General features: G+C 44.0%; 2 protein-coding genes across 3 annotated transcripts in view; one reads left to right on the forward strand and one right to left on the reverse strand.

Annotated features, from left to right (window-relative positions):
• The window catches only part of mbd1 (methyl-CpG binding domain protein 1), an 80,167-nt gene that overhangs the window by 62,164 nt on the left and 2,022 nt on the right, over positions 1-15,981 (reverse strand). Inside the window, exon 1 of one of the 2 annotated variants that reach the window (XM_062971662.1) lies at positions 520-543. The exons of the other annotated variant lie outside the window; for it this stretch is intronic. The gene's annotated coding sequence lies outside the window, so the exon portion shown is untranslated. Of the gene's footprint in view, positions 1-519; positions 544-15,981 lie in introns of those variants that run through there. 2 annotated transcript variants of the gene reach the window in all.
• On the forward strand, positions 9,483-15,149 carry LOC134296523 (uncharacterized). The gene is made up of 2 exons (XM_062971669.1): positions 9,483-11,527; positions 14,739-15,149. The coding sequence occupies exons 1-2, from the start codon at positions 9,899-9,901 to the stop codon at positions 14,820-14,822; spliced, it is 1,713 nt and encodes a 570-aa protein (XP_062827739.1). The 5' UTR covers positions 9,483-9,898; the 3' UTR covers positions 14,823-15,149.

Genomic DNA, 15,981 nt, shown 5'->3' on the forward strand with positions numbered 1-15,981 from the left:
ACCAGTAGTTATGATTGCAAAAAGAATGTTTTCAAAGACCTACTGTTTGCACCCTTATTGGTACACACTACAGCTAAAGAAATATTTAACAGTATAAACAAATTTATAATATCCCCTGACCTGGATTTGTTGAAATGTGTTGGAATTAAATGTGTTGGAATGAGCGCAGATGGCCGGGGGGGGGGGGGGGGGGAGGGGTCTGAAAAGATATGGCTCTCCATTGGATATTGTGCATATAGATTTATGCCCTGTAGCCTTACATCAGGGGTCTTTAATGCATGACCTGTAGTCCACAGCTCTTTGCCAGAGCGCTTTGCCATGGCCCACACCCTTTTGAAGAATTAAATACTTAACATGAAAACCCAATGAAATACCTTCAATGAAGTATATTTGTATAAGTAAAAATAATTAGAAACAATTAACAAAGAAAAAATCATTTTTTTACAATGTCAATGAGAAACTTGACAATGCTCTTCCTTGACCAGTTTGTCAATGTTGGTACCAATGTGGGTTGCTGACCTGAAGGCTGCCAGGTTCAAATCCAATCCGGGAGAGCGTGGATGAGCTCCCTCTATCAGCTTCAGCTTCATGTGGGGACATAAGAGAAGCCTCCCACAAGGATGGTAAAAACATCAAAAACATCCGGGCGTCCCCTGGGCAATGTCCTTGCAGACGGCCAATTCTCTCACACCAGAAGCGACTTGCAGTTTCTCAAGTCGCTCCTGACAGGGGGAAAAAAAAAAACCAATGTGGGAAGTTGCTATGCACACAATACTCTTGAGATGCTGGTCCATAAAATGACCTTGTCTTGGGCTTCATATGCTTCTGTCTCAAAATGAATTGCTCACATAAATATGTGCTTCCTAACAAAGCACACATTTTCAAAGCATACCAGTGAAGATTAGGGAGTGTGTCCTCAGAAATTTAGTCTTTGTAAAATGCAAGCAAGGACACATTGAATAATTTTTCTCTCAAGGAAGTGTTGTTTTGAAGACGAGTTGGACTAAGTGAGATGCTGAAAATGAGTTAAATCTTTTTTCTTTTTCTTGCAATTTATGCCTCCCAAAGTTTGAGTTTGGCCACAAAAGTTTTCATATGATCCCCCAGTGTGCACCAGTCAATCCTCTGGATTGTAGCCACATATTTAGGCTGTTCAAATGCAATAAGATGTCAGTCACAAAGACAAATTCTGCCATCCACTTCAGATAGCTGAATTCTGAAATCGGCTTCCCCTTGTTTGCATGGACTGCTGTATGTCCTTCGGTCAAATACAGTAGAGTCTCACTTATCCAAGCCTCGCTTATCCAAGCCTCTGGATAATCCAAGCCATTTTTGTAGTCAATGTTTTCAATATATTGTGATATTTTGGTGCTAAATTCGTAAATACAGTAATTACAACATAATATTACTGCGTATTGAATTACTTTTTCTGTCAAATTTGTTGTATTACATGATGTTTTGGTGCTTAATTTGTAAAATCATAACCTAATTTGACATTTAATAGGCTTTTCCTTAATGCCTCCTTATTATCCAAGATATTCGCTTATCCAAGTTTCTGCCGGCCCGTTTAGCTTGGATAAGTGAGACTCTACTGTATTAAAACAGAATCAAATATAAATAGTATTAAAAGAACCTTTCCTCTGCTCAACCAACGAACATCACTATAATAAACCACATCTCTATGATCCATTTCCCACTCTCGGGTCAAACATTCTTAGAATTGATGATGATTCTATCCTCTTGCTCTAATAAAGTTGACAGTCACAATAACTTGTATGACATTCTCAAATCCAATAGTTTCCTGGTGGGATCTCACCATAACAGGGGCATCATCGGTCACTTTGGGGAAAGAGGGTGGGTTAAAAAAATATTATCATTATTGTTATTATTAGTTACCACCCTGAACGTTGGCTAAGTTGAAATTGAAAAGCCAGAGCGTTTGCTGGACAGCTTCAAGAATATCAGTTCTTTTTTTTCATTCGTTTCATAAGTGAGAACGCTAGAAACTCTTCTGTCACATAAAACTGTTGGTCAATGCCACAGATAAAGATAGCCAGTCATGATGTATCTTTTACATATGTGGTCTCATTTGGTGCAAGTGAATGTGACTACTGTTTTTACAGTTCCTTCTATGTCAATGGCAAGTTCTTCAACACATCATGCAACAGTTAATCAGCAGCTAGAAACTCAGCTTTTTAAACATTTCTTTAATATTTGAGCACAGATTTCCCCAGCAGTGATGAAAAAGTCTTTTACGACTTCACCCTCCACAAATGCTTTTGATTTTTTAACAATTTTTTCAGCTATTATATAATTTACTTTGATGCATGCTTCCGTTTCTTCCCTTGGTCTTTGAAACAAACCCTGATGGCATTTTATATCACTTTGCAGACGGTTCACTTTGTTCACTCAAAGCTTCCCTTGAAGGTGATCAAAATTAGATGCATGCTTTGTATTTCACATATTCTTTTGATACTGACACTGACTCATGGCAAATTAAACACACTGGCTTAGTATTCATTGGCACAAAAATGTACAAAGTGATTCACTTTTCATTAAAAACTAGGCACAAATCACTTGACTTATGCTTTTTACTCATAGACACCATAGTGATGGAAGGTGAACCTTTAATCACTCAGTTATTATTCACTGAATATGTCTCAAACTAATAAAAAATCATCTGACAGTATAAAAAAGTAACAGTATTTCAGCAGACAGGATGAAAAAGCTTGCACCTATAGGCAGATTTACAGCTGACTGGATGACTGTGGATGGGATTCTCTCATTTATATAAAAATAACTAACTTTTGGAAACTTTCGAAATGTATCTGAAAGGCACTGGACTGCACACTCCAAACTGGTTGACACACCTCCACCCCCAGGTTAGGTCCCTTGATGGCAAGCACCTCTGTCTTGTCTGGATTCAGTTTCAATTTCTTTTAGCTCATCCAACCCATTACCTCCTCCAGGCATGCAAAGGATACATGCTATCTTTACCTGAAGCTGTTTTTGAAGACATGGAGAAATATATTTGAGTGTCATCAACATACTAATAGCACCCTGCCCCATGTTTTCGGATGATCACTCGCAGTGGGTTCATGTAAATGTTAAAAAGCATTGGAGATAAAATGGCCATTGTGAGATTCCATATAATAGTATCTTTTTCTGACGAGTAGGTATCCTCAAGCACCACCATCTAGAACCTACCTGAGAGGTACAACCAGAGCCATTGCAACATAGTGCTTTTGATTCCCAAATCCCCCAGGCACTCCATGGTCGATGCTATCGAATACCGCTGAGAAATCTAGAAGCACCAATAGGGACACACTCCCCCTATCAGTGCTGAGACAGAGATAATCTATTAAGACTACCATAGCAGCCTTAACTCCGTATCCTGCTCTGAAGCCAGTTTGCAATGGGTCAAGGAAACGTGTATCATTCAAGACTGCCTGGAGTTGGAGACCAACTGCCTTCTCGATCACCTTGCCCAAAAAAGGAAGGTTAGATACTGGTCTGTAGTTATTATGGTTCAGGGGATCCAGGGAGGACTTTTTCAGCAGTAGTCTAACTACTGCTTCTTTTGAACAGGATGGAAAATTCCTTTCACTGAGAGATGTATTGATACTTTGTTGTACAGCAGTGGTTCCCAAACTTATTTGGCCTGCCACCCCCTTTCCAGAAAAAATATGACTCAGTGCCCTCTGGAAAGGGTGGCATGGCTTAGAGGGGTGGGCGTGGCTCCTGCTCAAGAGGGCGGGGCTGAGCCTCTCCCCTAGTCCAAGATGCAGGGCAGGGAGGTGGAGGTGGGCGGGGCCACAAATGAGCAGGCCAGAACTGGGATAGGCGGAGTTACGAGCTCTGAAGCAGGGCTGAGCTTCTGTCCCTGTCCTGCGGTGCCTGCCAGGACACAGGGGGCGGGGCTAGAGGAGGGGGAGGGGCCTCTTTCCAAGTGCCTGACGGGGCTGAACCTCTATACTCCGCCCCTGTGTTCTAACAAGCGCCTCAGGGGAGGTATACAGAGGCTCAGCCCTGTCTCGCACTCTTGGGAAGAGGCCCCGCCCCCACCCCTAGCTTCGCCCTTTAGTCCTAAAAGGCCTCTCAGGAGAAGTATAAAGGCTCAGCCCTGTCTCGGGCTCTTGGAAGGAGGCTCCACCCCCTTCCCTAGTTCCGCCCTCTGTGTCCCAACAAGCTCCTCAGGAGAGGTATAGATTCTCAGCCCTGTCTCAGGCTCTTGAGAAGAAGCCACGCCCACTCTTCTAGCTCCGCCCCCTGTGTGTCCTAACAGGCGCCTCAGGTGGTCAGCCCTGTCTCCGGCACTTGGGAAGAGGCCTCGCCCCTGTGTCCTAATAGGTGCCATCACCCCCCCCCAGATCGCTCCAGCGCCCACCAGGGGGCAGTAGCGCCCACTTTGGGAATAACTGTTGTACAGTATTTGAAATTTGATTGTTATCTCCTCCCTAGACAAACAGCAAAGAGGGGCAGGGATGAAGAAAGCAGATTGTCCTCCTTACTAGCTCCAGCAGCTTGTCCACATCAACAGTAGTTACCAATCAAAACAGATGCAGTGTAATCCGAAACACAGAGTTGCTGGACACCTTGTTATTGACTTTTACTCCAATTACAGCAACTAAGTCAGCAATTATGCGAGATATTTTATCTGCAAAATGATCATTAAAAGTATCACAATGGGCTACTGAAGGTTCGAGCAATGGGTTCAGAAGGGAGGATAACCTGGGTTAAACCTCTCACCACCCTGAACAGCTCATCTAGATGTGAATCTGCAGGCGCAATACATACAGAGAAGAAAGCTTTCTTTACAGCACGTATTGCCACCTTATAGGAATGGACAAGTCCTCTATATCGTGTCCTATTGCATAAAAGCAAGATTTTCTGTAATCTGTGCTCCCCTTTCATTTCCCTGAGAGCCTCTGTATACCAGGAAGCCTGATTCATAACAGGTTGGAGATGACTTTAGGGAGTGACTGTGTCAACAGTCTGCCATGATTCGTAAATTTCTGGCATATATAAATCAATAAATTAGCCTTTAGGCCTGCAAACTGAAGAGTCATTTGTGTAGACCTCAGACACTCTGTAGAATTTCGAGCAAAGGCTTTTAGGCATGGTCAAAGAGGATCAGTTCTCAGTACGGTCACAAAGCTTTAATTCTTGTTGTTCTTCAAGGAAAGTCATTTCACCTCACCTTTTAAAAACTGTTTTTCAAGATAATTCAGAGCTCAAAAGCAAAACTCTCCCTTGGAGACTGTCAGACACCATGTCCCTTCTAGATTTTTAAATTTTTGTTCCACATTAAAAGGAAAAAAAAATACAATCCTGCTGTAAGTCCAAGCATTGGTATTGTTTTCACAGATAAAAGGATGAGTGGCAGGCACCCATAACTTCATCATGAAGAAATCCCTACTGCATAGGGAAAAGAAAGAAGGACAATATTAAGATTGAATGTGGTGCATTGGTTTGAATGTTGGATTAGAAAAATGGAAGACCATAGTTCACATCCCCTATTATCCTTGATGTTGCTGTGCACCTTCTATTAATTTCTGGCCTATGGAGGCCAGAAGGCAAAACTATCACAGGGTTTTCTGGGGCTAAAAGTGTGTGACTTGCCCACCAGTTGCTTATAAATAGTAAATATATAGTCCCATGACTTCTAGTCTGAGCACACTGGCATTGCTGACAATGGGTTCCTGTGTGGATTCTTTGGTTCTCTATGCACATAGGTGCGGAGAGGGGCTCTTCTAAGAAGCTTCCCTGCAAGTAATTTATACATTAAGAGTCTTCTTGAGCACAAAAGTATTTGCCACTCAGAAAACAAGAGATTCAGGCAAGCTTCCAATGGAAGGGAATTCCATAGAAGATGCTAAAAAGGCTCTACAACAGGGCCCACAACACGCAGCCCTCACAAGGATTTCATGCGGCCCTCAGAGGCTCTGAGTCTAGCCTTGAAAAGTGAGGTCACACAGAACTACAGCAGCAAAGAAACCATCATTCTTCCTCCAAGTGTTTTACCTTCACATATTTCCATACTATATAGTTACCAAACTAACTTGTGCCAAAGGGGGCACCACCAGTTAGGACACTGGAAATGCTGGGCTCTGTTGGAAGCACAACCTAGGGAGGTTGTTGGACTAGGCTGAAGTAGTGGGGAGTAGCAATTAAATTTTATGGTGTATTAGACCTTTTTTCAAGGGGGTGGAATCTTAGTCTCCTGGATTTATTAAAAATTAACATTAGATTTGTTGCACTCTAGCACTAGAACATCCTTTCACCCAACATCATCAGAATCCAGTAATCCAATAAAATAATGTTTACTAAAGAAAGTATATAAAAAGGGGAAAGGGCAAATCCAAAAGGGTCAGTGGAATAGAAAATGCAATTCTCAAAAGATGCCAGAGTTCAATAGAAGTAATACAAAAATGCCAAGGAACATAAAGCCAAGGAATCCAAAACCACAGAATTAATCCAAAGGTATATCCATCAACATGAAAACAGGAACTTTCCCAAGGTAAAATCTCCAAAGAAACACAGGCATAGACAGGAACATGAAACAAGAATCTTGACAATACACGAACTAGAAACTTGAGATCATAAACAGGAGACCGGTCTCCTTTAGCAACATTATCTCCTCTGAAAGCCCTCCACACCACCCATGACATTAGAATCATAGAATTATAGAATCGTAGAGTTGGAAGAGACCTCATGGGCCATCCAGTCCAACCCCCTGCAAGAAGCAGGAAAATCTCATTCAAAGCACCCCCGACAGATGGCCATCCAGCCTCTGCTTAAAAGCCTTCAAAGGAGGAGCCTCCGCCACAGTCTGGGGCAGAGAGTTCTACTGCCGAACAGCTCTCACAGTGAGGAAGTTCTTCCTGATGTTCAGGTGGAATCTCCTTTCCTGTAATTTGAAGCCATTGTTCTGCGTCCTAGTCTCCAAGGCAGCAGAAAACAAGCTTGCTCCCTCCTCCCTGACTTCCCCTCACATATTTGTATAAGGCTATCATGTCTCCTCTTAACCTTCTCTTCTGCAGGCTAAACATGCCCAGCTCTTTAAGCCGCTCCTCATGGGGTTTGTTCTCCAAACCCTTGATCATTTCAGTCGTCCTCCTCTGGATGCCTTCCAGCTTGTCAACATCTCCCTTCAACTGTGGTGCCCAGAATTGGACACAGTATTCCAGGTGTGGCCTGACCAAGGCAGAATAGAGGGGTAGCATGATTTTCCTGGATCTAGACACTATACCCCTATTTATGCAGGCCAGAATCCCATTGGCTTTTTTTTCACCGCCGCATCACACTGTAGGCTCATGTTTAACTTGTTGTCCACGAGGACTCCAAGATCTTTTTCACACGTACTGCTGTCGAGCCAGGCATCCCCCATTCTGTATCTTTGATTTCCATTTTTTCTGCCGAAGTGAAGTATCTTGCATTTGTCCCTGTTGAACTTCATTTTGTTAGTTTCAGCCCATCTCTCTAGTCTGTTAACATCGTTTTGAATTCTGCTCCTGTCTTCTGGAGTGTTAGCTATCCCTCCCAGTTTGGTGTCATCTGCAAACTTGATGATCATGCTTTCTAACCCTTTGTCTAAGTCGTTAATAAAGATGTTGAACAGAACCAGGCCCAGGACGGAACCCTGCGGCACTCCACTCATGACATCTTTCCAAGATGAAGAAGATGCATTTGTGAGCACCCTTTGGGTTCTCACACATCTGGATCTCTGGGCCTTATCTCAAAGCCTCTGAGAAAATCTTGTTTGTCAGCTTTTCACACACTACGTTCTCAGGTCTAACCTTTTCTCCCTTGAAAATTCCTTGTCTTACCAAGGCCTTTTCTCAAGGGAACTGGTACTTTCATTTTCCCTTGTTGGCTGGGAACAAGCTGAAGAATCCAAAACATCAGCATCATCTACCTGTAGTTCCCTCCGATCACTCATAGACTCTTCCCTTAGAAACCCATCATCCCCAGCTGACTCATCCTCTGAACATTCAGAAAAATCCTCTAATGCTTGCCAGACTACAACAATATTGGCTGTTTAGAGGGAGAAAGAGATGAGTAAAGAAGAAGTGCCTCAGTTCCCACCTCTACCACTCTTCCTCTTCCTATGCCTCTGGGTTGCCCCTGTTGTCTCTTTCTCATCAGATGGCAAAAATGCCAACTTCACATCATTCATTTTCCTAAAATTTATGTGAGAAAAACTTAGCTTCACTATGAAGTTGGCTATCCAGGCATTTCGGCTTTCAGTTCCCTAGTCACAACAGACTGGCCAAACATAAAGGAATGTTGGAGCTGTCGTAAAGAGAAAGAGCCAACAATTGCTAAATATGGCTGCAACATAGCCTGCCTAAAACACAGAGAAGAAAACAGGACTATACTGGCATTGTTTCAGAATTAGGCCAGGGATGCCTCTATTTAGTAGTAGGAACTATATGTCTCTATGCAATCCACTCACCAACACATGTGCTAAATCAGTCTACTGTAAATTTCATGATAAACGAGCGTTTCTTTTCTTCTATGAAAGGAGAGTTCACAAACACATATTCACAAGTAAAAAAAAACCATTATGGTTGAAATCCTACATTGAAGCATATGTCAGTTTATGGACTGTTACATCCTTCCGTCCCATTAAATGCCAAGAGAAGCTGCAATCACTTAATACTGGGGAGAAAAAAGCAACTGAGATCATGACATAGCAGCCAGTTTCAACTGAGGGGGGGGGGGGAATGAGAGTGTGCACACACATGGGAGTGCACCCCCTTTCCTTCCCTGTCAAGCCCTGAGCCAGTCTTGATCTGTAACATTCATTCATACTTGCCATATGTGATCGTTACAAATATAATGTACTGTACAATCGCATTATCCATGGATTCAATATCCACAGTTTCACTTCCCCAGAAGTGCTTGTGGGCCTATCTGGGTCCTCCAGTGTGACTATATGGCATGTGTCAGCCCAAGTATAATCAAAATATAAGGTTTGCTATTACCCACACTTTCAGGTATCCACGAGGGAGTCTTGGAACATGTCTCCCATGGATATGAGGGTTGTACTACACAGGCTGAATATTATCTCACATCATTTCAATGACTGAATGGCTAGAAATGAAGGTATCATTCATATAAACAGGCATCACTTTAGGTCTCTGTCATGTTGGCAGGCACCTACATAAGTAAACTGGGTCAATTAAAAACATTCAGTTTGAGACAATACAAACATTACATCTCTGATTATTCAATCACACTTGGCAGTTCACTTCATACCATAGTTTCCAAGAGGCAGTCATACAAGCACAAATCCATCACCTTCTCCATGATAGATCTTCTATACGCATGGCCATTTGGTATTGAGTTCAGCACTGGCACTAGGACACAGTATGTATTCATGCAGAGAATACTTGCCTAAATCAATGTGCCTTCAACCTTCTGAGGCACTTTTCCAAATGGAAACTGAGGCAAACGTCATTCCCACACTGAAACGTGTCATGGAACCCAGTTACAGGGCTTTGGTAATTCAGCCCTGTAGCTGGGAGTCATAACATAAACAATCCCAGGAGCACCTGGCAGAAGAAGATAGAATATGCCTGGGAACTTGGGGCCGAAAGTATAAACAATTATAATTGGTCTAGTGTGTGAAAATGGTAGTAATGTGATATTGGGGGTGGGACTTGATGATGATATTTACGTGTGGTGTTACGTAGCATCAAAAGTTATAAAAATAGTTGTATGTAAACATTGGGTCATTCCTGACTTTTCCAAAGTCATGTGTTCTTCAATAAAGATTGGATTTGAGAGCAGCCATCTCTGATCTGCGTTCAGACTGATCCTTTGAAGTGAGCAGGACAATTAAGTCAGGAATCCAGTTCTCACCCTCCTGCGAATTTGCAGTGAAGTGATAATGAGCAGGGAAGGAGATCAAAGCCATGACGGAGCAAAGGGGCCTCCGCTGGGAGCTCTGCCGTTGGCAGAAGAGACATTGCAAGCCATAGCTTCCTCTACGGGGTACCCCAAGCCGGACGGCGTGACCCAGAGGATTCCCAGAGGGGGAAGAGGCGTTCCGGCGGCGGCAGAAACCAGTTGGGGATCTGGAGGAAGCATGCCGGAGACCGTGGCCCAGCGGTTATCCATCCTGGAAACTCATTTATCCAGGCTGTCGGATACCGTGGGGAGAATAGTGCCAATATTGGAAGAGAATCTCCAAAAAGAGCACATCCGATATGGCGCCGAGAGAGAGCCAAGCAAAGGAGGCGATTGGAGCCAGAGGGGACAGCGAGCTTCAACGCAGAGTCCCGCGGCGGCAAGGGACGAGGGAGACGAGGAATACTGGCAGGAGCTGGAGTTCCGAGACAGAATGGCGCGCGAAGTGGAGCGCCAGCGAGCTCTGGGAACTCTGAGGCCGCCATCTCCAACAGAGCTCCCAACCCCCCGAATGGGCGTCGGGGTGGAAAGGCCACTGGGGCCAGGGATCGGGTCCAGTGGATTTGCAGACGAAGGCGGAGAGGAGCGGGGGATCCAGGAAGAGGAGGAGGATGTGCCGTACGACGAGGAAAGGCGAGATGAGGGGGCTACAGCGAGGCCAGTATGCGGATGGGCGGAAGGGCCGACAGCGGCGGCAGACTTTCGGGAGCCGCGCAGAATGACCACCGGAGTGGGGCGCGGCGTGTTCCAAGGAGCCGCCCGAGGAAACCTGATGCAACCCTTCCCCATGCCTCCCAGACAGCATCAACGGGCCGCAGAATGGATGCCAAGAAGAGAAGATCTCAAACTGGAATACGGAGGGGAATCAGATGAACTGAACTTTTTTCTAATTAGCATCAGAGGATACATGGAAGACAATGCACACACATTCCCCTCCGAAGCAAGCAGGGTTCGAGCCATCGGCAACACACTAAAGCGAGGAGCAGCCAGCTGGTACGTGCAACTCCATGCCAGACACGACCCATGCCTGAGGTCAGTGCCCCGCTTCCTCGCCGCACTGGAAAACCGATTCAGAGACCGGCTAGAGCAATTGAGGGCTCGAGACCAGCTGAAAGGAATAAAGCAGAGGGACAAAACAGTGCCCGAGTACGCAGAGGAATTCCTACACCTCGCGGAAAGGGTACCAGAGTGGTCTGAAGTGACCAAAGTGGAGTTATTTAAAGAGGGATTACGCCCCGAGATTTTCAGCTGGGCAGCGCACAGAGATGACCCCGAAACGCTCCAGGGATGGATTCAACTAGCGGGGCGCGTTGAATCCACCCTGACCCAAGTAAAGCGCTTCAGGAGCAGCGGCGGCCAGCAAAGACCGGTGGCGAGAGGTCGAGGAGAAACGAGGAAGCAGGAAAGACCTGGAGGGAGGCCGGGGATTCCCTCCAGAGGAGACGACAACAAACCTAAACCGGGATGCTTTGTATGTGGGAAGACGGGCCATCGAGCAGCAGAATGCTGGGCACGGAAGGGGGAGCCGCCAAAACCCTCAAAGCCCAAGCCAGCAACCGGGAGGCGTGCGGAGGAGGAGGTGCAAGCCCCAGAATCTTCAGAAAAATTGGTGAGTCGGGACAAACGCATGATAGTAGTGCCAATCTGCCTCTCGGGGCTAGAGAATCGGGCCACCTGCAAGGCATTTGTGGATTGTGGTTGTTCCAGGAATATTATAACTCCAGAGTTAGCAGGAGCGTTGAAATGCCAGCAGATGGCGCTTGACTCCCCAATTGCATTTTCGCAGCTAGACGGATCAGTTGCTACTGGGGAAGTATCTACAAAGGAAATACGGGAGGTCCCATGTAAAATAGGCAAATGGGAAGGAAGAATATCCTTTGTGATAGCCCCTATTGCCACATACCACGTAATATTAGGGATACCATGGCTCGAACAGGCAAATCCCGAAGTAGATTGGAGAGGAAAGAGCCTAGCATTTAAAGAACAGCAGACGCAATGGGAGATAAGCAAGATTGCAGAAGAGGAGGACGAGGGAGATGAAGAAGGTGAAATAGACCCACTGCTATTGCCACCTGAATACAGAGACTTTGTGGATGTGTTCAATCAGAAAGAGGCAAGTAAATTACCTCCCAAAAGGAATATAGAAGTAGAAATTGAAATAACCCCCGGAGCAAACTTACCAAAACCAAAAGTGTATCCCATGTCTGTGCAGGAGAAGGAGGAATTGAGGAAATACATTGATAAAAACCTGGCGCGGGGCTTCATTAAGCCATCCAATTCTCCTCTCGGGGCCCCAGTGTTATTCAGGAGAAAGAAAGACAACTCCCTAAGATTGTGCATTGATTATCGAAATTTGAATGCAATTACTAAGGACAACAAATACCCTATGCCCTTAGTAAAGGATTTAATTACCGTATTGAAAAAAGGGAGCATATTTACTAAACTTGATTTAATTGAAGCATATCATAAATTAAGGATCAAACCGGAAGATACTTGGAAAACTGCATTTTCCTGCGCATTCGGCCATTTTGAATATAAAATTTTACCTTTCGGTTTAAAAAATGGAGGCGGGTGCTTTATGCAGCTTATAAATGAAATACTGCACCCATTGTTGTACAGAGGGGTATTCATATTTCTTGATGATATCTTGATTGTGACTGAAGATAAGGAAAAGCACGTGAAATTGGTCCGGGAAGTTTTGCAGAGACTAAGAGAAGCAAAGCTGTACGCAAAACTGTCCAAATGTGAATTTAATAAAACTCAAATTGACTTTCTGGGGTATCGGATATCTCCAGAAGGGTTAGCTATGGATCCAGCTAAAGTATCAGATGTAAAAGAATGGGGAGTGCCTCAAACAAGGAGGCAATTGCAATCGTTTCTGGGGTTTGCATATTTTTATAGATCCTTCATAAAAGGCTTCGCGCAAATAACTGCACCCCTTACTGAACTTTTAAAAACAAAAGGGAAAGGAGAGACAGCAAAAGTAAAAGCTCCTGGCGCCAAACTAAGTTGGACGCCAGAATGCCAAAAGGCATTTGAAACCCTAAAAGAATGCTTCACAGAAGGACCCATTCTAAAACACCCCGATATCAGGAGCCCTTTCATAATCCATTGCGATGCCTCAGACTGTGCGTATGGGGCAGTACTATTGCAAAAGGATCAAAATGGGAACTTAAAACCCTGTGGATATTTGTCCCGGAAGTTCAGCGAAACTGAAAAATGTTGGCCGATATGGGAAAAAGAGGCACTAGCCATATTAAAAGCCTTAGAATGCTGGCGACACTTTCTCGAAGGAAGCGGAATCCCATTTGAAATTTGGTCTGACCATAAGAACCTCCAGTATTTAAAGTCCCCTCGAAAATTGTCCCCCAAACAGATTAGATGGGCACAATACTTCAGCAGGTTCGATTTCCAATTAAAGTTTTTTCAGGGGAAGCAGAATGTCTTGGCAGATGCTCTTTCACGCATGCCTCAACACGAAGGAATACCCACAGCAAAAGAGGGAACAATATTCTCTGACAAACAATGGGGTTTAGCTGTCAGAACAAGAGCACAAACCCAAAAGGAGAACACTGCTATGGTTGAACTCGACGGAAAAGATAATTGGGGAAACGAGCTGAAACAGTCTTATGAAGGAGACCAGTGGATCGCATCCAATGCAGAACAGGGGGAGCAGAAGGGGGGATTTTGGTTTGTGAACAAGAAACTGTATATCCCAGCAACATTAAGGATCAAGATTTTGCATCGTTTTCACAACAACCAGAGCGCTGGTCATACAGGAATTACAAAAACAACAAAAGCAATAGCAAAACATTGCTGGTGGCCAGGGATGAGGAAGGACATAAAAAATTATGTTGTTCAATGTGATGATTGTGTCAGAAATAAATCGAGAGGAGGGAAGCCAATGGGATTATTACAAACAGTAGCAGAACCTACCAGACCTTGGGAATGTGTAGCTATGGACTTTGTGGGGGAACTACCGGTTAGCAAAGGACATCGTTATATTTGGACAGTATTGGACCTGTTTTCTAAACAGGCCCACTTTATAGCACTGACGAAACTACCATCAGCCGAGAAACTAGCTGAATTGTACATAAACCACATTTACAAACTGCATGGATGTCCCAGTAGAGTGGTCAGTGACAGAGGAGTACAATTCACAGCAAAATTTTGGGAAAAATTCCTGGAAATGCTAGGAGCAGAAAGGAGTTTAAGTTCTGCTTTTCACCCCATGACAAATGGGGCGGTAGAACGTACTCAGCAAACACTTGGGCAGTTCCTTCGAATGTACTCTAACATGAGACAAAATGACTGGTCTCGGTGGTTGGCTTTTGCAGAACTAGCTTTTAATTCGACTATACATTCAGCAACAAATAAAACCCCCTTTGAAGTAGTTTACGGGTATGAACTACAGCCTCTGCCCCAGCTGCCGAGATGGACAGAGAGTGAGGGAACAGAGGCAGGGAAATGGAAAGCGCAAATGATGGAATGCTGGAGTCAAGTGACTGCATCCTTAAAAGAAGCACATAAAAAGTATAAAGTATTCGCAGACAGAAAGAGGGTGGAAGGTGATAAATTGGAGAAAGGAGATTTAGTGTGGCTAAGTACCCAAAACATCAAACTGGGGCTACCTTCGAAAAAATTGGGCCCTAAATATATTGGACCATTTAGAATACAGGGTGTTATCAACGAGGTGACTTTCCAGTTGGCATTGCCAAAAAGCTTAGGGAAAATACACCCTGTATTCCATCGTAGCTTACTGAAAAAATATATGGGTACTTTGGACAAAATGGACACATAGAATTATTGTTTTGTTTCAGGCTTGTGAGGAAAGAAGAACCGAAGAGGAGGACGAAGAAAAGGAGGGCACCATGTCATGGAACCCAGTTACAGGGCTTTGGTAATTCAGCCCTGTAGCTGGGAGTCATAACATAAACAATCCCAGGAGCACCTGGCAGAAGAAGATAGAATATGCCTGGGAACTTGGGGCCGAAAGTATAAACAATTATAATTGGTCTAGTGTGTGAAAATGGTAGTAATGTGATATTGGGGGTGGGACTTGATGATGATATTTACGTGTGGTGTTACGTAGCATCAAAAGTTATAAAAATAGTTGTATGTAAACATTGGGTCATTCCTGACTTTTCCAAAGTCATGTGTTCTTCAATAAAGATTGGATTTGAGAGCAGCCATCTCTGATCTGCGTTCAGACTGATCCTTTGAAGTGAGCAGGACAGAAACGCATGCAGCTAGATTAGGACATAATAGACCAACAATCCAAGGGACAGTTAATTTTGCATTTCTATAGCAGGAGCAATTGAGAGCTGGATACATCTGGTCATCTGTATTCACAGATTCTGCATCCATAGATTCTACTACCCATGGCTTGAAAATATTCCTTCAAAACCTTTTCCTCAAAAAAGCAAATCTTGATTTTTTTCATTTTATATAAGGGATAACGTTTTGCTACACCACTGTATATAATGGGACTTGAGTATCCACAGATGTTGGTGTCCACAGGAATTCCTGGAATCAAAACCCAGCAGATACCAAGGGCTCACTGAGCTATAATGATAAACAATTCAGATTTCCCAACAGAAGCCCTAAAACAGAGAAAAGGTACTTCAAGAGGCCAAGGCCAGAGCAACAATTAAGAGTGTATTTATACTATACGGCAGTTTGCTACTGCTTTCACTCACCATGGCTCAATGCTATGTAATCATAAGATTTATAGTTTTACAGGACTGTTAGCTATCTCTGTCAAAGGGTGCTGGTGCCTCACCAAACTACAAATGCCAGAATTAGACAGAATTGCCATGTGGTGTCATTACGTCTACAGTGTATAGCCAGCTTAGGACAAAGACACGCCAAACAACTACCATGGTTGAGGAAAAGGCTAAGAGTGCATCTTAGACTGCAGAATTAATGCAGCTTAACCACTTTAACTGCCAGGGCTTAGGAATCAGCCAATTTGTACTTTGGCAAGGCAGCAGTACTCTTTGGCAAGGAAGGTACAACACCACGTCAAACTACAACTCCCAGGATTCCTCAAAACTGAGCCAT

Source organism: Anolis carolinensis, chromosome 2 (genome assembly GCF_035594765.1).
Source record: "Anolis carolinensis isolate JA03-04 chromosome 2, rAnoCar3.1.pri, whole genome shotgun sequence".
Taxonomy (NCBI): Eukaryota; Metazoa; Chordata; class Lepidosauria; order Squamata; family Dactyloidae; genus Anolis; species Anolis carolinensis.

What these genes read in the sequence shown, in the direction of transcription:
- LOC134296523 (XM_062971669.1), top strand. Translation starts at nt 9,899, where the DNA reads ATGAGCAGGGAAGGAGATCAAAGCCATGACGGAGCAAAGGGGCCTCCG. An exon ending in CAGAATCTTCAGAAAAATTG is followed by an intron (nt 11,528 to 14,738) that starts GTGAGTCGGGAC and finishes GTTTTGTTTCAG; the next exon opens with GCTTGTGAGGAAAGAAGAAC.